General features: G+C 36.7%; 1 protein-coding gene across 2 annotated transcripts in view; it reads left to right on the top strand.

Moving 5' to 3' along the window:
• Cers3 (ceramide synthase 3) overlaps positions 1-25,284 on the top strand; it is a 101,206-nt gene that overhangs the window by 32,017 nt on the left and 43,905 nt on the right. For both annotated transcript variants that reach the window (XM_047540128.1, XM_047540129.1), the window contains 7 exons: positions 659-773; positions 6,267-6,385; positions 12,522-12,579; positions 13,088-13,138; positions 17,096-17,188; positions 20,178-20,306; positions 23,342-23,448. In XM_047540128.1, the coding sequence (XP_047396084.1) occupies positions 659-773; positions 6,267-6,385; positions 12,522-12,579; positions 13,088-13,138; positions 17,096-17,188; positions 20,178-20,306; positions 23,342-23,448 (672 nt within the window). The remainder of the gene's footprint in view (positions 1-658; positions 774-6,266; positions 6,386-12,521; positions 12,580-13,087; positions 13,139-17,095; positions 17,189-20,177; positions 20,307-23,341; positions 23,449-25,284) is intronic.

The raw sequence follows: 25,284 nt of genomic DNA, 5'->3' as shown, positions 1-25,284 counted from the left end.
TAAAAAGTAACTAAACACACAACTGTAAAAAAATCAACAAATTCCAAGGGAGAACAGTCTGATTTCCAGAGTTGTGACTTTACAGTATTTAACATCCAATTTCCAACAAAACCTTAGGAGTCACGTGAAGAAATAAGAAATGTATTTATTTATTTCCTACACATAGAAAACATAGTGTCCCTGAGAAAGCCTAGGTGTTGGATTTATTAGACAAAGATTTTAAATCAGCTATTTTAAACATGTTCAAAGAATTAGAGAAAACCATACTTAAGAACTAAAGGAAAATATGAAAACAATGTATAATCAAATTAACAGTATCAGTAAAGTAATAAAAATTATAAATTATAACAAAGAACCAAATAGAAATTATAGAGCAAATTGCTCACCTCAGGAACCAGGAAGCAAAAGAGCATATTCCCAATTATCTAAGAATTCCCACCTGCCTCTTAGAAATTCACAGTACCTTCCCAATAGTGCCACCCTGGGAACCAAAACTAACACAAGGATCTTTGGGAGGCATTTAGCATCCAAACTATAGCTCAACACAAGCAAATGATGGATTTTCCCCTGAGCATCTGAAGTTACAGCTCTAGTTTTCTGGTGTCATTGTGGATTCATTCTGAGATTTTGAGCTTAATTTCTTTTCATATTTTTGTAGGTTTGTTGCTACACCTCTAGCAAAAATATTTGGCATTCAAAAGGCAGTTAAAAAAATTACACCAAATACCACCTTAGAGAACTTTTTCAAGCATTCCACAAGGCAACCATCACAAGTAAGTATATATTCTTTGCTTGTGGATTTAAAGATCTCCTTTCTTGGTGGTTCAGTCATCCATTTCTTACCTTATTTGTGCAAGGTATCTCTTCCAGTTGATCAGCAAAGGATTTGATTCACTTTGGATTATTTCTTTACTCTGTTGATAGTTTATACAGCATCCCAAGGATAATATCAAATTACAAATACATATTATGACATAAATTATCAAATGTTAATAGTCAAACTATTGTTTTCAAGCATATTGTTGAGAATTAACAGTACCATGATTTGGGTATAAAGATCACAGTTTAATTTTTAATAGTAAGTTTAGTTTTTAATGAGAATATACACAAAGTATTCTGATGAAGAAAGATAATTGTCAGAGCAGGAAAGTCCTTTCTGACACTTTTGATGATTGTGGCACCATGAAAACACTTACCGTGTATAGTGAAAGTGTTCATGGGTCACTTTTTTTGAGTGACGCTTTTATTTTGCCCACAGCCTTGACATACTCAAAAATTTGCCATGCTGCTGATTGTCTCCTGAGAGAGAATTCTCAAGAGAGTCATAGTTCTCTTCCCAATACAGCAGGGGTTTTTTTGGTTGTTGTTGTTTTGTTTTTTTGTACTAGAGATTGAATGCAGTGATGCTTTACCACCAAGCTATATCCCTAGCCCTTTTTATTTATTTTTATTTTTAAAATATTTTTAGTTGTAGATGGACACAGTACCTTTATTTTATTTATTTATTTTTATGTTGTGCTGAGGATCAAACCCAGTGCCTCACATGTGCTAGGCAAGTGCTCTCTCTACCACTGAGCTACAGCCCCAGTCCCCTTTTTATTTTTTGTTTTGAGACAAAAAATAAAGTAAACTGCTGAGGCGGGTCCCAAACCTGTGGTCCTCCTGCCTCAGCTTCCTGAGTCACTGGGATTATAGGTGTCCACCACTGTGCCTGGTACAAAGTATTCTTCTCAAGTATTGATGTGCACTGCATTTTTATACATCACTGAAGTTTTTAATTAATTAATGACTGTAATAAATAGTGTTCAGGTCAGTCTGTTGTTCACTGCAGTTTCATTATACTTCCATAGTTAAAATGACACGGGAAATGAAACTTCTCCAAATATAGCACACTCTTGAACTGGGGATGTAGTTCAGTCATAGAGTGCTTGGTTAGCATGCCTGGGGCCCTAGTACAATCCCCAGTACAACAAAAAATAAAAAAGTGACACCCGCTACCATTAATGCAGACAGCTTTCATCAGTCATTTTAAAGTCAAGTATATGCTCATACCATTTTAGGACATAGATTCTTTGAGGGTCCTCAACTCTGTGAGTTCAGTTGTATCACTATGACTATTGCTCTCATTGCTCTGTTGGGCTCCCTGTATAGGACGGTATGCTGAGGCTTGACCAGATATGTTGGAGAAAGATTTGAAAGAGACCAACATCTCTGATCAAAAGATCAATTATTCTGTCATTGATCAAATATAGTGACAATGGAACTTATTGTCTAGCCTTTTCCTTAGCAAAAACATGATTAGAATGGATGTGGAACAAATAAGTTCTGGAAGAGAGCTTTAAAAATGTGGCACTTGAAGACTGACCTAAAGCCAGTTCTTAGGTCAGTGAGTGTGTTCTCATTGGCTAGACCGACTCATCCATGGATTCATACATTTTTAGAGCAAAAGCCTCACCTAGTACAGTTTATTTTATAGGTGAGACATATGAGAGTCAAAGAATCTGGGTTATTCTACCACAGTCAAGCAACCAGGAGCCTGGTCCCCATTCATCGCTCTTCCTTAGGGCCATACTACCTCTCTCCCAGGCTCTGCCTGTAAGGCTTTCCCCGCACTCTCCAGTCACTACAGTGTTCATAGTAATATGTAATGGAAAGGCTAAAAGCATGGTTGTGAGGACAGGCTGTGGGAAACGAGTCAGTTCTGAGGCAGACCTCAAGTGCCTAGATGGGCAAATTAGCCTCACTCTCTGTGCCTGTTTTCTCCCTTTTGAATTGAACACAATGATAATGTCTCTCTCTTAGGGTTCTTCTAAGGACTGAATTAATACACACAAGGGCTTAGAATAGTGCCTGGCGCATAGTGGATGCTCAGTAAAGGTCAGCTTTTATTATTTGTAGTCCATACCATTAATTTTGTATTTATCATTTACTGATTTCTACAGGAGCATTTTAAAATATATCTGCTCAACTCAAATTATACCAAAGACATATTACTTATTTCTTAATTGTGCTTGTTTCCATTCCAATAATATCTTGCCCAATTTTCTGTGCATGTAGGTATTCAATAATTGCTTGTTTCATGTATTAATTAAATACTTCTATAAACTTTTGCTTGCAAGATTTCTCACCCCATAATATTGTCATTCACGAGGTTAGTAATTTCAAGACTGAATTCCAACTAGGTTCCTCTCTACTCAAAAACAAGAAACAAAAAGGCTTCAGATCATATACAATTATTATCTTTTAGATGCATGCATTAAGCAGATATTTATAGAAGTGGTGGGATAATAACAAAGTTCTAAGATCTGGGAAAATTCCAGAATGAGGTGAGGATTTAAGTATTTTGCTCAATGCTAAATCTCCAATGTTTAGAATAGTGCCTGACACTAGTAAGGAGAGATTAAGTATTTTTGAATGAATGAATGCATGCTTGAATGAAATGTTTAAAACAATAAAATTAGACCCAGAGCCCTTTCACTCTCAGAACACATAGCATACAGTGTAGCAGCATTTGAGAATATGTCCTGTTATGGACTAAGCAATAAGATTTGAATTATATTATTTGTCTTGGGGATCAGTAATGTTTTCAAGTTATTTTAGAAGGAAAAGAATATCTTTTTCTTCAATAATTTTCAGTCTGTGCTCTTCTTTTTGTGTTTGACCATAAAAATCTGTAGCACTGACACAGCACTTGATCTTCAACATGTCATATTCCTATCTCTTGATCCTCAAGCTGTTCCTGGGAGGCCAGAAGCAAATGGCCTCATTACCATGCCATTTTCCCCAAGGCAGAATTTGGAGCTGGAGACGGAGCTGCGAGGAGGCAGTTGGACTGGGTCCTCTGTTTTCAGCTTGCTGCCCTTCCCACCAGGTTCTACTGCCCCCACACCTGCCATGTTCCTTTGAGGAAGTGAGCATGCAATGGTTTCTGGGTGTAGTGTCCAACTTCCAGTATTGTCCAGCCTCAATTGTTAGACCCTCACTGTGAAGAGCAGAGGCTTAAGAAGGGCAGCATGAACTTTATCTCCACCTCCAGTCTCTGTCCTACTCATTCATTCTTTACACATTATAAGAAAGAGACCTGAAAATGCAAGCAGCCCCTAAACTGGTAGATTCCAAATGAAGTCCTCCCACAGTGACCCTAGCTACACTCTCCTGCCCTCCTCTCAGATGCTCCTCCCTTTCCAGGAGGCTCTGTGTTCCTCCAGGCTTCTCTGCTCACCCTGTTCTCATCTCTCCATGACCACACATGTGGCTTTCTCTGCAGGGCTCTGGATTCCTGGTCTTCTCCTTGTGACACTTTTAAGGGCTCAGCTGAAGGGTGACTTATAGGACCTTCCATGGAGTAAGGTCCCATGTACCCTGATCTTTCCCTGTTGTAACACTCATAGTATTTCATTATAATTCCTTGTGATATCTTCTGACATCCTTATCATACTTTGTCCTGTGAGGATGCCCATGGAAGTCTCATTCATTTAGATCTACAACATTTAGCACAATGTTCAGAAAAAGTAGGCACAAATGAATTTGATTTCCTCAGAAGAACAAAACAAACAGCAACAAGCAAACCCTTGACCTAAAAATGATTAGAGAAGGTACTTTATAGGGAAACAGACTAACATGGCTGTATCCTTCTTTTGTTTTTTGTTTTTTTTTTCCCTCTCTTCAGATCAAGTAAGCAAGTAGCAGTTTTAGGGATATTAAAGCTGCTGTAATTAGTTCTCTTCTAGTCCTTCAGCATGATTGCTTCAGATGACTTTGTCTGCAGTTGTCCTGTGCCCTGGATGATTCCATGAACCCTATGAAATGATACAGCAAAAGCTATCTGGCTGGTTACAGAGTGCTGGGGGTTCAACCATCTGGCCTGCAGGCAGGCTTTGTGTGGCCTCACAGTGTTCATTGCTACTGGCTTAAACTTACTTTTGGGGGCTGGACATGGTGCTGCATGCCCATAATCCCAACAGCTCAAGAGACTGAGGAGGATCACAAATTCAAAGCCAGCCTCAGCAACTTAGTGAGACCCTGTGTCTAAATAAAATATAAAAAAGGGTTGGGGATGTGACTCAATGATTGAGTGACCCTGGGTTCACCTCCTTACCAAAAACAAAACAAAACAAAAAACCTTGCCTCTGGGTATTGATCCACATTTTTAAAACCCAGTGATTTCATATCAACATCCTAGGACTGCATTGTCTCAGGAATCATCAGACAGGGATGTGACACATGATTTTCTGTGTGCTGCATCTGCAGAGTTACTGCTTATTTCCTTAGTGCCAAAGCTGAGGGTCAGTTTTAGGCAACTTTAATTTTTTCATAATGGAATTAAGAGGAAATGCTTTTTTCTTAGAAAGATCTAGGAATTGATGTAATTTTGAAAAATTACAGGGTGTATTTCTTTCTGGAAATGAAGAGTGTTACCCTAAGTTTAACGTATAAAACATATCTATGTTAAAATCCTATTAAGAAACAGATCTGACCCACTTGATAGTTGGTGTTTTGTCTGGCCCTAATTGACTATCAAGCTTGTAACCTTTGAATTAATCCGTCATCCATACTGTTTCTAATTTTAAACCATACCCTGTAAATTAGTGTTTCCCAGAGTATAAACTGTCATTATTATATTTTTCGATCACTATTTTAATGATTAGAAATATTTCAGATTAGTTGGAAATAAACCATATGTCCGATTAAATGTGAAAGTAGATGACCAACACCTGTTTTTCTCGAATTATCTTCTAAAGCTATTAAATCATGTGAAATAACAGAAAGCATATTAGTCCAAGTTCCTGTCAATACTCTGCTATGAATTTTATGTCTTTGACAGTCACTAAAATGCTTAATACTTCAGTTTTCCTATAGGAAAAGATTAGGAAATTGGATTTGATTGACATTTAAAACTATGCTATTCTATCTGACACCCAGCAGGCCTAAATAAGTTTTAGCTGAGTGAATGAGCTCACAAATGCAACTTAAACATGTGGATTGCTACCAGTGTAAGATTTGGTCTTTCTCAGTAAAACAGCTGGGCTACTGACATTCTCTCTATTGTTTGTGTGTGTGTGTGTGTGTGTGTGTGTGTGTGTACGTGGGTATGTGTGTGTAATTCCATAAGCAAAAGAGATAAATTCCCTGGCTCAAGGTCTTATGGCAGAAGGTCTCTTGTCCTTTGTATACAAGCTTTTGTAACCCAAGCTTGCTGTCTTTTGACTGCCTGCCCATCTAATTCTGCTCTTTATCACTCATTGATTCATTTAACCTTTTTTCAGACTGATGTTTATGGGCTAGCAAAGAAGTGTAACTTGACGGAGCGCCAGGTGGAAAGATGGTTTAGGAGTCGGCGGAATCAAGAGAGGCCTTGCAGGTTGAAGAAATTCCAGGAAGCCTGGTAAGAAGGATGGTCAAAGCTTTTGCAGTGCTCCGGAGTTATGTGGAGCAGAATGGTCCTCTCAGAGAGGATACTGACATTGGAATGGAGAGAGGGTTCAAACCCAGCTCTGTATGTCAGATAGGGTGTTCCAGGTGCCTGCTTCTTCCCCTTCTGTGCTTCCATTCCCTGCTCTCTGAAAGGGGCCAGCTATGAACTTTCTAAGATGGACAGGAGACACTAAATACTTAGCCTGAAGTCCCCCAAATCACAGATACATCTTTACTTGGTGTTGTCTCTTCTAGAGCTGAGGTTGGCACTAGGTCGCAAGACTTTTTCTCCTGTTTCCAATCACTATGATGATAAGAGCAGAGGAGGTCTCAGAACACATCCCAGTGTGTTCCTCTTAGGGCACTGACTGTGAGGACGTATTTCTGTCTGACTTGGTTCAGGAGTCTCAGCCCTGCTGTGTATTGCACAGCCTTAGTTCCCAGATTGCTTAACAGGAGGGTCAGGATGGGCTGGGGCATCAGGCATGGTTTACTTGGAATGGTATCCAGGTAGAGAGGTTGCACTACATTTATTTTTGGTTTCCTTTGAGTTCTGCTGGGTTTTCCCCCCCTCCTATGGAATATTGTAGCTCTTTGGGGCACTCCCTTAGTGGAAGAAACTTTGTCTACAGAGGTGAACTAGATCATTGCTCTTACTATATCTCCTCTTCTGTATATCCAGACAAGTGCATATTTGTTGGGTTGTGTCTGATACCACATTCTACACACCAATGTATTCCTTCTTTCTGCCTGTTTCTTAAGACCCTCACATTGTACCAGGTAATTTTATTTTTATGTTGAAATGAATGAATGGCCAAATTAAGAAACAAATAAATAACTGAAGCCTGTCACAACACTTCATGACTTCACTTAATTTCCCTATACATTCCTGAGGTCTATAATCTAATTGTGAAGCTGGCTAATGTCTAGAGGGACAGACCAATTCTTTAGGGTGTCTCAAAACACCCTCTTTCTTATCATAGACTTAAACTGCCTTTCATGCAGTGGCTTCACATGCATGGCCTTTCTCTTTCTAACTGGTTTCTCTCTGGTTTTTAGCTTTTGAAAGATTAGTTAATACTGCTTTACCACTGATGCCAGGTCATAAGGGATATCTCTAACTCATCACCACAAAGCAGTGCATAGTACATCAGGTCTCATATTAGATCCTCCTTTTTTCCTGCTGACATTCATTCATTCTTGCTAACAGATGATTTTTATCTTAAAGTGCTCAGAATGGGACTAATTCTCTATCTCTAAGCTGAATCATATTCCAGTGAAATACTCTGGCAATTTCTTATACATTGTAGTGCCTTGCAGTCAATAAGAGTGTGTTCGATTCTCCCACCAATAGCGTGGGGCTTATTATGTTTGAAAAATGACAAATTGCACATCCATCTAGCTTAAGGAACTGACTCAAAGTCACCTAGCTGTCGAGGAGCTGTTGTGCCCAAGTCTTGTCTTCTATTCTGATATAATTTCTGCTGCCTCATACTGCCACTTCTACCTCCTGCCTCCCCCTCACCAAGCAAAGCATTCCCTAACAGAGTAACATTTGGCAATTTAGAAACATTTGGGCTCTGTTTTCCACTGAAAGTTGTCCACAGAGTTCAGGCTACAGAAGGGAATTTCAAGTTACCTTAACCAGTCAGTCAGGCCATACAGAGATTCATGTTGAAGATCTTGGTATGCAGCACTATCCTAGATTGTATAGAGTTTTAGTTTTAAGAGGGAAGTAAACATGTAAGGCCTGTTACCTGACCTTAACAAGCTGACTTGGGACCAGACCACCATGCATGAAGCCATAACACCTATTGTTATTCCACTCCAGTGACACAGGACTGTATACCAACAGGTTCATGGTGATGTTTATGTACTCTTGGACTTCAGAGGGGGTGTCAGCATGTTGGCAAAGTTAGAGAAAAGTTTTTCAGAGCAGACAAGATCTTATTATCTGGACTTTGAAGAATGGGTCAAGTTTCCATAAGAAAAGAAAGCGTGATTTGGGGTGGAATTTACACATAAAGGAAAGATATAAAGCAGGAAATTATATAATATGTTCAAGAAATAGTGAACCCAAAAATCAAATTTAAACTTCATCTTATTTAGCAATGCCCCAAATTTATTTTGTCAGATAACTGTTGAAAGTTGATTATGGACTATGTAAACAGATGTAGGTAAAATGCCAAGCTGTTTCATTTTTACTATCCACTTTTTCCTATTCATTCCTGGGATGTGCCTTAGAAATCATTGCTCAAGGTACTATCCCCAGGCATTTTGAAATCTCAGGAAACCTATATTTCCTAACACCAACCTCTTACAAATTACTCTCCAACCAACAGAAAATCCTATTGGAGCTCTCCATAATGTCTAAATAGATTAATCTCTGAGCACCCTGAGCTCAGTTAATTGTTTCCATGGTTATTTCCTTTAGTGGTGACCCCTATGTCCCATGTTATAGTATTCAAGATTTTATTCCTCAGGGGGACCTTTAAAAAAAAACATGAAATTCCATATTACCTGGCCATCTTTCTTTTTAAAGTAAGCATTTCCATCTAATAATAAGAAACAACTCCAAAGTGCCTAAAGTATATAGACAGATTGCCCCAGTGCGAGAGGGAGGGCTCTCCAGATGCACTGGCAACTCACCCTTGTCTGACCACATAGGTACACTGCCTGCTTCATTCCACCTCTCCCACTTCAGAGTCCCATCTGACCCCACTTGACCCCACCAACTTCTCTTGCCACTGATCTCAGTCCCTGCTACCCAGTTCCTCTCTGATTTCACCTTGCAGTCTTCTCTTCTCCCATTATTACCAACTTTACCTAATGGATCAGTTTCTGAATTTTTCCAGTGCTTTTTTCTTTCCTCCCACAATTATGTTTATATAAGCCCCTCCTGGGAATAAGAAGAAAGTTTTACCCTCTTAGGTTCATTTGAACCAAGTAAAATGGCATCAGCAAATACATCATCATTCATGTTATTGTCTGTAAAAAGTAGTAGTTCTCAAACTTCTTGGTCTCAGGATTCCATGTTCTCTTAAAAACCACAGGAACTTAATTAGTCAGACATTTGCTATATTAGATATTAAAACAAATTTATAAAATATAAGACTACATGTGCTTGCCTTTCACCAGTGCAGTTTTCATTCAAAGCAACAATACAATCACATGTCATACAACCTCTAGAATTTGCCACTACAGTCTTGCAAGAGAATAAGAACTAAAGGGGGAAATACTGTTTTAATATTATGAAAATATTCTGACCTTGGGGATCCCTGGTGCAGAATTCGAGAACCTCAGGTATGATGTGATGAAACCTGAGTAGAATTGGTCCAGAAAAATGTGAAACTTGGGTTGGACTCTTGCATCTGATTATTACTTAATGACTTTGGGTAACTCTCTCAGAACTAGTTTCCTTTAGTATTTATCTTATCTACTTTTTAGGGTTGTGAGAATCAAGCAATGGTCTGCAAGAAGTGGCTAATTATAGTATCAACTTCATAATCTTGTTAAAATAAATGTTAAAATCCTGATAAAAATATGTTAACATGTGCTTAGCACAGTGCCTGGCACAGACTCAAGATGTCAATAAATGTTTGAGAAACAAAAGATGTGCCACCTAGACTTTTGGCTGCATTTGTAGGATGTCTGGGCTTATCACCTATTTTTTTGATTCTTATCTGGACAAGATAACCCAGGGAGCCAAAGAAATGCTCTCTGGGACAAACACAAAAATGACAAGTACAGACAGGTCTCAACTCTCATTTTGTAAAATGCCCTTTGAGTATTTTTATGGTTCAACTTTCTGAGGATTGAATCCCACTTTTTTCTCCTGTCGGAACAAGCCATGAAGAAGGATTGTGCTCTAACTCAGAGGCAATGATAAAGTTCAGGAAACACTACTGGATGCAGAGTCCAAAGATCTATACTTACAGCTTCAGCTTCACTATTTTTTACTAGATGAACTGGGAAAGTAGCCTGGCTGTAATGAGACTGATTTTTCATCTACAAAATCAGTATATGCCTATTTCCCTATTTCCTACCTGTATTACAGGGATGTTGAGGAAAACACTGTAAGGCCTCACACAAGTGTAAGGAATAAATATTGTTTTGGTATTATTACCACTTCAGCAATCACTAGATAAAATACTCATAACTTTTAATTTAAGCTTCTGTTCATTTTGGAAAGTTACAAACATATACAGAAGTAGAAAGACTATGTAATGAACTATCACTGCTATTACCAATCACCAACTTCAACAATCAACTCAAAGCCAATCCCATGCTATCTAAATATCTCTTCAGACACAAGCAACAATAGGTGTTGGCGAGGATGTGGGGAAAAAGGTACACTCATACATTGCTGGTGGGGTTGCAAATTAGTGCAGCCACTCTGGAAAGCAATATGGAGATTCCTCAGAAAGCTTGGAATGGAACCACCATTTGACCCAGCTATCCCACTCCTTGGCCTATACTCAAAGGACTTAAAATCAGCATACTACAGAGATACAGCCACATCAATGTTCATTGCTACTCAATTCACCATAGCCAGATTGTGGAACCAACCTAGATGTCCTTCAATTGATGAATGGATAAAGAAACTGTGGCATATATATACAATGGAATATTACTCCACCATGAAGAATGATAAAATATGGCATTTGCAGGCAAATGGATGAAATTGGAGAATATCATGCTAAGTGAGATAAGCCAATCTCAAAAAACTAAAGGACGAATGATCTTGCTGATAAGCGGATGAGGACATATAATGGGGGGTGGGATGGTTTAGCATTAGGGTTAGGGTTAAGGAGGGTGGTAAGAATGGAGGAAAGAAGGACTGTATAGAGGGAAAAGAGGGGTGGGAGGGATGGGGGGAAGGGAAAAAAATAACAGAATGAATCAAACAACATTACCCTATGTAAATTTATGATCACACAAATGGTATGCCTTGACTCCATGTTCAAATAGAGAAACAACATGTATCCCATTTGTTTACAATAAAAAAGTAACAATTAATATACTCAAATAAATTAAATGAGACAAATAAATAAATAAATAAATACCTCCTCATGCTACTCTCCCCAGCCATAGGTAATTTTTAAAGAATATGTCAGGCATTGCACAACTTAATTAGTAAGTCTTTTAGGATGTATCTCTTAAAAGGAGGAACTCTTTATTTTAAACATAAGTATAATACAATTATCATACTAAAAGAATTTTAATTTGCTAACAGCAGGTATTTAATGAGTGTTTGTATTTCCTTCATTGTCTCCTAATTTTCTTTACAGATTGTTTACTTGAATCAGGATCTAAATTTAGATTCATATGTTACAATCAGTTGATATGTCTTTTAAGTTCTTAATACATAAAGCTTTCCCCATACATGAGAAAACTATTTTCTTTCAAATTCTGCTTTTAGGCAAAAAGAGTAAAGTCTGACCACATACAAATTTTTCAAGTAGAAATTAAATGGGAATAAAATAGGTTATTTTTTAAACTTTATTTTATTTATTTATATCCCAGTGCCTCGCATGTACTAGGCAAGAGCTCTACCACTGAGCCACAACCCCAGCCCCCAAAATAGGTTATTGAGCCAATTAGATTCCTTCTCATTATGTTGATGGCAATCCTAGTATTAATTCATTATATTTTATGTGTCCAGAACTGGCCTAGTCATAATAATAATAGGTATCATTTATTGTTGCTTCCTTCGTATTAGAACTATGATCAATTTTTTAATTTAATTATTTATTTTTTAATTTTTTACAGACTGCATTTTGATTCATTGTACACAAATGGGGTACATCATTTTGTTTCTATGGTTGTACACACAAAAAATATTTTGTAAATTATCTTCAATTCCTTTTACATTTTGATGTAATTTTGTTATTCCCATCATACAGATGAGAAAGTGAAGATTTCCTGAGGTGAAATTATGTGCCTAAGGTTGTAGACATATAACAAAAGGCAGAGCCAGGATATGGACTTAGATTTCTTTGACTCCAGAATGTATGTTCTTCCAAACTCTGTCATACCCAATCCTTTTCTTCTCAGATGTCAATAGTATTTATAAGGGAATAAAAGACTTTTCTTTCTTTTGGCAGCTGGCGATTTGCATTTTACTTAATGATTACTGTTGCTGGAATTGCATTTCTTTATGATGTAAGTTGTCTTTTTGATATCTTTGATTGGAATCTACCTTACCTTTAATTTTTAAACTTTTGCCTATTAATTCGTTTAGTATATACTTCCAATAAGATAACCAGGTTTAGAGCTTTCTCTCAAGATTCAAGACTTCTCTCAAATATTTTATTGCTATGGATGTCTCAAGATATTTTTATTGCTACAGACACAGTAATTGTATTGGTTCAGAAATAATTTTGTTAGTAATTGTTCAAAATAATTCCTTCAATAAGATAGCACTATTTACTGATCACAGATTCACTAGAAGCAGTGAATTTGGAGGGGTGTCATATAAGAATATGGATAAATACCTACCCAGGAGAACTATGTAGTACAACAGAAGCAACAGGAATATACAAAATCTAGTCTTCCTGGGCAGTGAATCTTTGCCTCCCCCAAAACATCAAGGAGTGCTTATTTTCTGTTGAAATCAGCCTTTGACTGACAAACTTGTTTCTTCTCTCCTGGATTCCTGTTTGTTTTTCAGAAACCTTGGGCATATGACCTCTGGGAGGTTTGGAATGGCTATCCCAGACAGGTAAGATTCCTTTGATATAGCCCCTCCCCTTTTCAACACCCAGCCCCCTCAAATTGTCCCTTAGGTCTTAGTCCTCTTCCTTCTCTTTGCCCGCTGCCATGCCATCATCTGGTTCTTTCACTACCTGGGTTTCCTCATCCCTGGTGACTCATCACTCATCTCATTCCTTAGTTTTATTACAGGTTAATGAATGATTGGTTTGGATTTAAATATTCCATTTCACCATTTGTTTTTATTCGTACCCACTTGATTCATTTACTTTTGTATTCCCATCTTACTTTTCTGTGGGACAGTTAAGGTTTGTTTTTTTTAAAGCAGTTCTGTATCTTTTTTCTTATCTTTATTTTATTTATTTTTATGTCGTGCTGAGGATCAAATCCAGTGCCTCACACATGCCAGTAAAGTGCTCTACCACTGAGCTACACTTGCAGTCCCACATTCAAGTTTTTTAAAAAGTTGCTATTCCATTTCTTCCCTTATGTTGACTTTTCAGTGCTTTTTATTCTTTATTAATTATCCAAGAGATCACAATATACATCCTTGACTAATTGGAGTCTAATACAAATTAGTGCTCTTTTCTCTTTTCAGTTATTGAAAGGTCATTGGAATATACCACATACCTTCCTGTTTTATATATTTGAAGCTCTGCATTCATTTCTATTATTGTTTTATAAATCAGTCAAGTTATTCTTTTCTTGATATCCATTACTTCCTGCATTTCCATGCTTCCATCTGGAATTATTATCCTTCTGCAACCAGAAGTCCCTATGGCATTTTTTAATAGTTGGTCTGCCAGATTTTGTTTGGCTAAAATTTTTCATACTACCTTTGTTTTTTAAAGGTCATTTTGCTGGGTACAGAATTTTAGGTTAGCAATTATTTTTCTTCAACACTTTAAAGATGTTATTTCATTTTCTTCTGGATTCCACTAGCTTCTTTAAGAATTTAGCTGTCATTTTTACTTTTGCTTCTTTGAAAATGTCTTTTTTCCTCTAGCTGATTCTAACATTTTATCTTTTCACAGTTTTATTATGATATACATAGATGTGGTTTTCTTTGAACTTTTCCTGCTTAGGGTACACCTTGCTTAGTACATCTGGAAACTGTGGCTTGATTTATTTAGTCAGTTTTGTAAAATTCTTAGTCATTGCTTCTGTTCCTTCCTCTCTCTCCAATCTTCTGGAATTCCAGTTACAAGTGTGTTAATATACTAGATCTTTATACTGGGCCTCATATATCTCTTATGCTTTTAAAAATATTTTTCTTCCTGTTCCCTCTCTGTTTCAGTTACTTGAGAGACTATCTCCACAAGGCTTTTGGATTTCTTCATGTCACATGAAGTGAAGCACTGTCTTTTGTTCTAGACTATTTTTTTCAGGGATGTTTGTATGGCAAACAATCTCAGAATATAGAGATATTGTCTCCCTTCAGAGAAAAGAAACATTACTGTTCATCTTGAAAGAATCAGGTCCCCTAGCTCAGGGTTCCTCTCATATAATGTAACCCATTATGTGTATAGTTGTCATCTGGCCCTTTTTGTTTAGTCCTGTGGGAATTGAGGATGGAAGAAGTGGCCCAGATACTGATAGTCTGGCCACTGATATTACTGTAAATCATAAACTAAAGTTTATTTCCTGTATTCTATTAGCATCCAAGAAATTTGTGACAAATCAACCTGTTAGCATGAAAGTGGGTTAAAATTTCAGTTTCAGAGAGTGGGTTAAACTTTATAGTTGGGTATTTTTTCTACTTTCATGTCCTCCAGTTCACTAATGCTTTTTCCAGTAGTGTGTAATCTGCTGCTAAACACATATTTTGAATTCATAATTTCAGTTATTATATTTTTCAATTCTCAAATTTTCATTTAATTGTTTTTATGGGTTCCAGTTCTCTACAGAAAATTTCTGTCTTTTAACCTGTTTTTTGACATTATTTTGAAGTTAAATCAGATAAGTCTAGTATGTTCACTTTTCTCACTCCTCTCTCCTACACTATAGCTTTTGAATGACAGACATTGGATGTTGAAACATATCGATGGTCAGGATGATATTTTCCTTCTAAAAGTATTACATTCACTTCTGTTGAGCATAAAGTATGTCATGTGATTGATCTGCTTTTGATTTTGTGTGGACCACAGTCTTTGTGAGGGTTAGATGTGTTTCCAGCTTACCCATGTTTTTCACGTTTTCTTCAGTAGTTTTAAATAGAAGAATAAGAATACAGTGTTTACCAGATTTCTTTTCCTTGGGTGGCCTGAACACCAGTTTACCTCCTAGTACTATGAGATTTCCTGCTTAACTTCTGCTACTTTTTAGTTTCTGGCCTCCAAAACTGCTTATAAATTGGCACATGCTAAGTTTGTGATATGCATAGTGATGATTTTCTTTGAATTTATTCTGCTTAACATTTGTAGTACTTGCTTTATAAAGTGTTTTCTTGAAATTAGAGGTTCACTTTAGTGCATTTTCGTTTCCTTGGGGTCTTTACTTTCAGGTTCTGGATGCCTGGGTTGCTCTCTAATGGCAAAACCAGATATTCCCTTTTTTTGTCTTTTGTCCAGATTTTTAAGTTTTTTTTTTTTTTTTTTTTTTTTTTTTTTTTTTTTTTTTTTTTTACTGATGTTAGTCTCATACAGGTTCATTTATCATAAAAGAAAGAAGAAACTTTGGAATTCTTTTATGATCTTATCAAGGATGAAATAAATAGTCCTTTTATTGTGTTAGCCTCAGCATTAAAGAATCAAAGAAGGTTAGATCAAAAGAAACCCTGGCAATATCTAGACCATAACCCAGTACTGTCATCCTCCATCTCTAACTTTCTCTTATCTTCTTGGGTGTATCAATCATCTTGGTACATAACAAATGATCCCCAAACTTGCTGCCTCAAACAGTAAGTATTTATTGGTCATGATTTGGGTTGGCAATTTAGGTTAGTCTCAGCTAAGCAGTTCTGCTCCATGTGGTGTCATAAATGCATTTTCAGTCAGTTAATAGCTGACCCTCATTCATGTTTTTCTCAGTCATCACCTTTATTCTCTTCTTTGCAGTCTCTCCAGCAAGATAGCTCAGGTTTCTTAAGGGTGCTTATGAAGTCTCTGCTTCCATTCCTTTGGCTCATGTCCCTTTGACTAATGACCAGGATCAAGTCCACAGTCAGTGTGGGAGGGCATCACACAAGGTTGGGATACCAAAGTCAGAATTCAGTGCAGGTATTAAGGTAACAATCAGTCCCATAAGTAATAAAATGTCTCAACTTAGCTAAAATAAGCACCCCCTGTTACAGAAGTATTAAGGGAAAGTCTAGTAGTGGAAGTTTATTTCTTTTTTTTTCAGAAGTTTTAGAGTCCTTAAATAATTGTGCACACTTTATTATTCTTTTTTTATTTTAAGGATTTTTTAAAAAATTTTTTTAGTTTTCAGTGGACACAATATCTTTATTTTATTTTTATGTGGTACTGAGGATCAAACCCAGGGCCTCATGCATGCTAGGTGAGCTCTCTACCACTGAGCCACAAACCCAGCCCCTGAGCACATTTTATTACACTTTATTGAGCTTGGGTCAATTCTGACCACCATACTATAACCAGAAAAGAGGTTATGACATCAAATTTTCAGTAATATTAAGGAAACATTAAACAAGGAGAAGCATAGGAGGAGCAAAACAGACTGCCTATTGTTCTTAAGATTTTTAAATTTATATTCTAACTTAACTTCCATTTAGTTAATATAAGGTAATTACAATGAGTTTTATGAATTGCTTAGACAAAACATTTAACTTGATTTTGAGATGCTTCTCTACCTTTTTAGAAATAAAACACCTTGAAACATCTCTAATTCCTTTCTGGAAGTTGAAATATAAATCATTGTTATTTTAGGAAATTTTATAGACTATAAATTTATCAAAATAAATTGTTGATAAGGTGACATTTAAAGTAATGATTGCTTTCCTTTTCCTCAGCCATTGCTGCCATCCCAGTATTGGTACTACATTTTAGAAATGAGTTTTTATTGGTCTCTGTTATTTAGCCTTGGCTCTGACGTCAAGAGAAAGGTAAGTGTCTTATTTACAAAAGTTCTTCTTTATTGGTTTCCTTGAAAAATTTCATCCTGGCCTGGGAGTGTAGCTCAGTGGTAGAGCACTCACCTAGCATGTGTGAGGCACTGGGTTCGATCCTAAGCACCACATAAAAATAAATGAATAAAATAAAGGCATCGTGTCCATCTACAACTAAAAATATTTGTTTTAAAAATTTCATCCCTCTGCCACAAATTCTAAGTTTTAAATTATATTTTTTATGTACTTAGTTCCAGTTCATTTCTTTTCTGCTTCTGATAATAAATGAAGCAATGTAAGTTATGCCCCTGCTTTGGTGCCTTGATAAATATTTGTAGTGAAACACTATTGAAGCTTTAACTTTGAAGCCCCACCCATTCAATAAGAAAAGAAATTTCCTTTATGTTGTCTGTTTCTTTTGATTTTGGAATTTAATATTCTTAAAGCACAGAAGAAAAGTATTAGTTTACATCCCACAAACACATCTTCTAGTTTTACTTTACATAAGACTTTTTGATGTTTTCAAAAACTTTTAACAAACATTTTTTTCCCTGAATTCATCAGACATTCTTTTTGGGAAATTTTGCTTCAAGCATTATTAGCCTTGCTTTATGTACAGAGAAACTGAGTCACAGTCATGCTTAAAAGCCTCCTCTGAAGTCACAGTGATAAATTTAGGGGCTGTTTAGTTGAACTTTTTGCTGGTCCAGCAAACCATTTATTTTATTGTGTTTTTATTATTTATTTATTTTTTTTGGTACTGGGAATTGAACCCAGGAATGCTCTACCACTTGGTTACATCCCCAGTCTTTTTTTTTTCTTTGAAACAGAGTCTATCTAAGCTTCTGAGGCTTACCTCAAGCTTTCAGTCCTCCTGCCTCAGTCTCCCAAGTTGCTGGGATTACAGGTGTGCACCACTGTGCCCTGCTTAAGCAAACCAGTTTAGACCCTGAATGCAGTCACCAGAATTCCTCATATGTTAGCAACACAGGTCAAATGATAAAACTTTTGGCCTATACTATATAATGCTACACCCTATGCAAAAGTTTGGTTTGTAACAAAATTTGTGTGATAAATAAAATTAAGTTTAATTCAATTTAGGTTAAATGAAGTTGGCTTGATTAAATGTTTGAGGTGAGTGATGGATGTTACCCATCACTAGGGGGCATACTGCAGTCAATTAGACATCAATGAAAACGTTCTCTAAATATAAGAATACACTGAAAAAAATCTGAAAGAAATAATTTCCATTTCCATATAACTCAATAATAGTTATAGATTAACTGTTGCTAATTTTAAGCAACTAATATGTCCAACTTTAATTGATTCTTATTTTCCTAGATAGGTAGGTTGATCTTGTTATTGTCCTTTATTTCTTTGACTTTTGATTGATGATAGTTGATTTTTCATTTATTTGAAGTTATATTAAGTTCCTTTTCAAAGATTAAATTTAGGTTTTTGTTTTATATTATATAAACTCATACTTTAAAGATAAGGACTGCTGGGGGATGGCTGAAGCACACCTCTGCAGTCAGTTCCCTGACTCTCCCACTCACTAACGTATTGAGGTGGTTCGTTAAAATCCCTAAATTTGGTCTCCTACTCTATTAAGTGAATCTAAAAATAGTTCCTACCTCCTCTGGTTGCTGTGAGGATTACATAAAACAATTTTTTAAAATATCCTTATTGAGATAGTCACCACATACTTCAACCATTTTAAACATATAATTCATTGTTTTTTTAATGTATTCACAGTTGTGAAATCAACTTTGAACATTTTCACCACCTCCAAAAGAAACCTTGTACTCTTTAGCAGTCATTCCCCATGTCTCCCAGCCCCTGGCAATTGCTCATCTACTTTCTGTCTCTATGAATTTTCCTTTTATGGATATAAAATCCAATACTTGGTGATTGTGTAACATAAACAGAATCATACAGTTCTTGGTGATTTTTTGTCCAAATCAATATTTTCAAGGTTCATCCATGCTCTGTCGTTTATGTGTCAGACTTTGTTCCTTTTTATTGCTACATAATTGTTCACTGTATGGATATACCCCATTTTGTTTATTGTTTGTTGATGACATTTGGGTTGTTTCTTCAAATTGGCTCTATGAGTAATCCTGTGAATATTCATAAAGAAGTTTTTACATGAAATTATGCTGTCATTTCACTTAGGAATGGAATTGCTGGGCAACATGATTTTATGTTGAACTTTTTAAGAAACTGTCAGACTGTTAAAAAAGCAGCTGTGCTATTTCATATTTCTTGCAGCGGTGTACAAGGTTCTGATTCCTCCACATCCTTGCCAGCACTTGTTAAGGTGCATCATTTTTCTTATAGCCATCCTAGGGAGTGTGAAGTGGCACCTTGGTGTGGTTTTTGATTCACATTTTCCTGAAAGCAAATGATGTTGTGCATCTTTTTGGGTACTGACTGGCTATTTGTCCTTCTTTGCAGAAAATCTCTTATGGTTTTGTACTCAGTGATGGTAGCTTTCCTTAGCCTTGATTTTCTGATATTATTCCAATTTTATTTGTTACTTATTTCATAAGCAGTTACTTTAATGGTTATATAATTTTAGTACATTATTTTTTCCTTCTTGGAATTAAGCAAGGAATAAACAATATATGTAAATGTACACAAGGATATACTCGTGTGTGTATTTGTTGTGTGTGTGTGCATCTCTGTGTGTGTACTTGTATGTCCAGTGTGGGGCAGTAGAAAGAATAGCAGATGATAGGGGTTAGATGACAGCTATTCGATGCTGTCTCAAAGTTAAATGATTTTGTCAATGAAGATAATACTTGGCCTAGCTTCCTTACAAGGACTGTGTTTAAAAATTAAAGTGAAAGTGCTTCATAAATTTCAAAACATACAGTGCAGGTTATTGGTATTATTATCATTATCATTATCATTATCATGTCTTCCAAGGATTGGGAATTAACTGCATTTGCTTAATGGCTTCCATTTTCCTCTTGTTATATAGGATTTTCTAGCTAATGTCATCCACCACCTGGCTGCTATTAGCTTGATGAGCTTTTCTTGGTGTGCTAATTATATTCGCAGTGGGACCCTCGTGATGATTGTGCACGATGTAGCTGACATTTGGCTGGAGGTAAACGTTTGCCATTAAAAATATATTAACAATACCACTCTTGTGTTTCTGTAACTACTCACAGAAAGAATTGTCTGTGAACGATTTAGTAGGGCTCTTTTTTCCTGAAAACACCTGAAGTCCAAGAATGTCTCTGGTTCCTAGATCCTACAAAATGAAAGAAATGAAACCTCTTGGTTTTTATTTTCCAGCCTTCTCCAAGGTGCTAGTGAAAGTTTAACTTGTGGGATTCCACTTATGAAAGTTGCATGCTGATACCAACTCAGGGAGTAAGATGAGATATTTGAATAAGGAACAAACTAATCTTTTATAAGGAATACTTGGATTTATGGTATTCTGGATTCTCAAACTAGGATGGCACCATCTATCCATTTAAGCCAATGCCTGAATACCCCAATCTCCGTCCAATGTAATACCTTGCTTTAAGGAAGGCAAGCTGATGTTTTATTAAAAGGCATCACTTTCTAAAAGAGAAAAGGGGCGTAGGGTAGTTTCTGAAGCAGGAAACATTAAGACAAGGGTCTTCCTAACAACCAACATTAGGACTATTTTCTTGACCTGCTTGTGTGATACATCTGTTCCTGTTGACCTTAAGGCTGTGACTAAACGGTCCTCTCACTGCCAGATCTCCTGCTGTATTTAGAGCAACATTTCCCAGAATCACTTAGTTATTCATTTCAATATACTCATTTATAATGAACCCAAGGAAAATGATGCTAACCCATTTCAAGTTTAGGATTGCTCCTTGGAGGGCTAATAACTAAATATAGGTCGATATGGAAGAAATTAAATTTAATAGACTCCTGTTCTTCTTGATCAGAGTTCAGCAAACTTTTTGGTCAAGTGCCAGGTAGTAAATCTAGTTTTGTGGGCTGCATGTGATCTCTGTGACATATTCTTTGTTGTTTGTTTGTTTTTTTGTGATCTTTTTTCTTGTTTTTATACCCCTTTAAAAATGTGAAAACCATTCTTAGGGGCTGACCAGCTTTAGCCCATGAGCTGAACTGTAATTTTCCAAACCCTGTTTGAGAAGTAACCAGAAGTCATCTGAAGCCTTTTCAAAGCACCTGGTTATAGTTAAAGTATTCTCTGTGAATGTTGTATCTAGTTTGTAATTGTAATTAGATATGTAAATCCCATTCTCAGGGTCAAGATTATTGTATGTGCCTTAGGGTAATATATGTCTTCGAAAAAGAAGGTTGGGACAGATTTTTCATGTGTTGCTCTCTGACTATAGCCATCTCCTTTAGATTTACCTCCTTCTCTGATCATGTCTCGGTAACCTGACTGAAAATAAAGATCACGTTGACCAGGACTTAAGAGTCTTATACTAGTCTGTGGCTTCTAAATGCTCTTGTTCAATTGCCTTTGGTGTGTCTCCAGTACAAAAATAATTTCATTGTGTAATTAAAGGAGAGTTAGATGTTCAAACTGGGAATAAATGCTGGGTTTTCCCCTCATCCTCCTTTTTCCTGTCATGGACACAGCTTAACTCCCTGAGAGACTTGGGAAAATCACTTATTATTTATTTATTTTTATCCCCAACTGTAACTTGAGAAGTCATATCCATCCCTTAGGGTATACTTAGGGTATATTTTGAAATTTAGCTCATTACTGTTTAAAATGTTCTGAAATTCTTAGGTAAAAAAAAAAAAAAAAAAACAGAAGAAAAATGAAATGTCAAACTTAGAGTTCCCTTCATGGGTAAACTCTAAGAACAGTTTATGTGGTTAATGACCATGAATCATTTTTGATTCACAAGTCATGATTTAACTTGAGGTTCAGTACATAAAACTGGTACCTTTCATCAACATCTAGTGGTGGCAGGACCCCATTTTCTAATATTCTCCCAAGGATATATGATCCAAGATTTCCTTGAGTAGTCATGTTAGTACTTGTCCTCTCAGTCAATTTCCAATTGAACCAGACATGGCACCACTTTTGCCCCTGTTTAGACCTTGTTTAGACCTTCCTTGAGATGGAGTTTATTAATCTTTCATATTCCTCAAGACTATTGGTGGTGCATTTCTTACCTCTTTCTTTTTACTTTCTTTTTTTATTGCAAGAAAAAACATTCTCCACGTCTACAATTCTTATTTTTGTCTTCTCCATGCATCTTCCCATTCCTCTTTAATTTTCCCCAGGTCCGAGTTTGGATCTAGGACCCAACACTTTAATGTAATCTGACTAATACTTAGCATAGAAGAGGGGCTCTCATCTAGTATTTGATCGTCACACAGTCTAGAATGCATTGTGCATATTTTTTTTTACCCAAGAATGCTGCATTGCCCTTACAAGTGCACATCTCTAAATTCCCATGGTGGTTTCTGACCTTTGAGACAGATACCCACTCCATTCCAGTCACTCCAAACTTCTGGTCTTTGTCCCTGAACTTGGCTCCCACCTGACCAGGTGTGCTAGCCTTCTATGTCAGCAGCTAAAATTATTCCCTGTGGGGGGTCTAGTAACCTCAAAGGCTGACCATATTCTCACTCCTGGGTAAATATGAAAAAGCATGGAATATACACTCCCTTCCTGGAATGTACATATGTTGTCTTTCTTGTTCAAGAATAACCTTGAGACTCCAGGGCAATACCAATTCTGAAATTGACTTAGTTGAAACCATGCTCCCCAGAGGATGGTCTGCATTCCAGCCACTCCTTCCCATCCCTCATCCCTCACCCCCAGTTCTCACCAGAAACTTTCCCTTCAGTCTTGGGCTGCACTGAATAGTGCAATGGACTGTCCCCATCAATTAACCTTCCAAAACTGCATTCAACTTCCCTTTCAAGTAATTTTTCTTATTCAGTGCAGATAATATGAGCAGTACAGACTAGCATGAAATAAATAGGAAATAATCAAGTGCTTAAAACTTTATTTCAAACAGCTGAGGGCCCCAAGAGTTGCTTCCTGACACCTCACTTCCTGGGACCATTTTCAAGTAAATCCCAGACATCATATCATTTCATGTATTAATTTTTGAAATCTATGCCACTATCACTTTATCTGAATGCAGTTTCTTTCTTTGTTTTTAGTCTGCTAAGATGTTCTCTTATGCTGGATGGAAGCAAACCTGTAACACCCTGTTTTTCATCTTCTCTGCCATATTTTTCGTCAGCCGCCTCATTATTTTCCCCTTCTGGTGAGTAGACAAGGTGCTGTGCTCCATGTTTGGGCAGTGTGCTGAGGTGGCCTGGGTGCATTCTTACATTGTAACATTGCCCTTTCTGTCCTTACTTTGATCTCCAGTTATTTGTTCCAAGTTCAGTTGAAGAAGAGAATATGATGAAGTTATTTTTATATACAGTTTTTATAATTTTATTTAAAGAGCATGAATTTTTTAATAGCTTACATTTTTATAAATAATTGAAACAACACAGAAGAGGCTTATTACAAAGGGAGATGGAGAGTGTGTAGTCCAATGGGTGAACAGCAATTCTTACTCTGTGTCTTGTTTCATGACTAAGCATCTTTTGTTGTGATGAACAGCTTTTCCAGTTTCTCAGTGAAAAGCCATTGGCCAATCACCAGTTTTCCAGAACAAAGGCATGGTCCATATTATAATAATTACATAGCTGCTGCACTAGGTTTTGTACATGTCTTGGCTCTAGTCTACACAACAAATCTTAAAGAATAGGTAATATCATTCCCACTTCTCACATGAGGAAACTAAAACTCATTTCACTCTTGTGAAACAATTTGGTCCTAGAATCAAGTGGGGAAGCTTTGGATGACTTGGAAGGAATAGCCTTTAACATTCTTACTTTAGGGCTGCTCTGGAAGCTTCAGATCCCCTCAACAGAAGAATTGGTACTATTGAAGATTCTTAGATCCCAGGGAGATGGATGGAAACTATTGTTCCAGGCCTCATCCTAGATGAATGGACAGCACCCTTAACTAACACCCAAGGTGGTCTGGCCAGAGGCAAGCTTAGTGCATTCTCTCAACCTCGACTAGGTGTCTTACACTTTCTGGACAGGAGCAGCCCAGTGTAGTGTTTAACTTCATGGATGTGCTCAGGCCTGGATTCAGGTCCTGGTCCCACACTTAGACCTCTGTAATTTTGGACAGATTAGGTCATCTCTCCTCACCTCAGTTTTCTTATTTTTAAAATGGAAATAAGTGTTGACATGAGGCTTAATTGAAGTAATACACATAAAATAGTTTTATAAAAATGTCTGGTACTTAGTAAAGATTCAATAATGCTGCCTATCATTGCTACAATTATTAATGAGTATTTCAAAATTTGGAGTTTAATCTAGAATCAAATCCAAGATGTATGCTTCATATGTATTCCTTGGATGATAAATCACATTACTATCACTTTTGCTTTGACTGGACAGATATGTTTGTGAAATTACAATGTTGTATGATAGCAATTATTATTATGATGATTGCCATCACCATCATCACCATTATTATTATTTTTGCAGTACTGGGGATTGAATCCAGGTCCTTACTCATGCTAGGCAAGCATTGTTCCACTGAGCTACATGCCAGGTCTTGGTAGCAATTATTGATAAGGTAAAAATAGATTTCAGGTAGTAATTGGAGATAGTTTTTTGTGTGACTTTTATAGCAGTGTAAGGCCAGCACTTCACCTGTTGTGCATCTCATCATGTCCAAAGACACCACACATTCCAGTTGTCTGTGGCTTGCATAACAAACCATCTGAACATTGATGGACAAACTTTTTTTCTGTAAAGGGCTAGAGCATTAATATTAGGCTCTGAAGGCCATATATCCTCTTTGTTGCATATTTTTCTTTGTTTTTTTTTTTTTAGAACTCTTTAAAACTGTACCAAGTAATTTTTAGCCCACAAGCTGTACAAAAACATTTTGCAGGCCAGAATTTATCCAGAGGTTATAGTTTGCAGACCTCTTTTAAAACAACAACATTACAACAGTAGTGTTCCAACATTACAACCATCTCCAATGGTTCTTAAAGTTGACTGGCCTTAGCTAGATGGTTTTCAAT

The sequence above is a fragment of the Sciurus carolinensis genome, chromosome 2 (assembly GCF_902686445.1).
Source record: "Sciurus carolinensis chromosome 2, mSciCar1.2, whole genome shotgun sequence".
NCBI lineage: Eukaryota > Metazoa > Chordata > Mammalia > Rodentia > Sciuridae > Sciurus > Sciurus carolinensis.
Note: the sequence above shows the minus strand (reverse complement) of the source record. Positions and strands in the feature narration are given on the sequence as shown.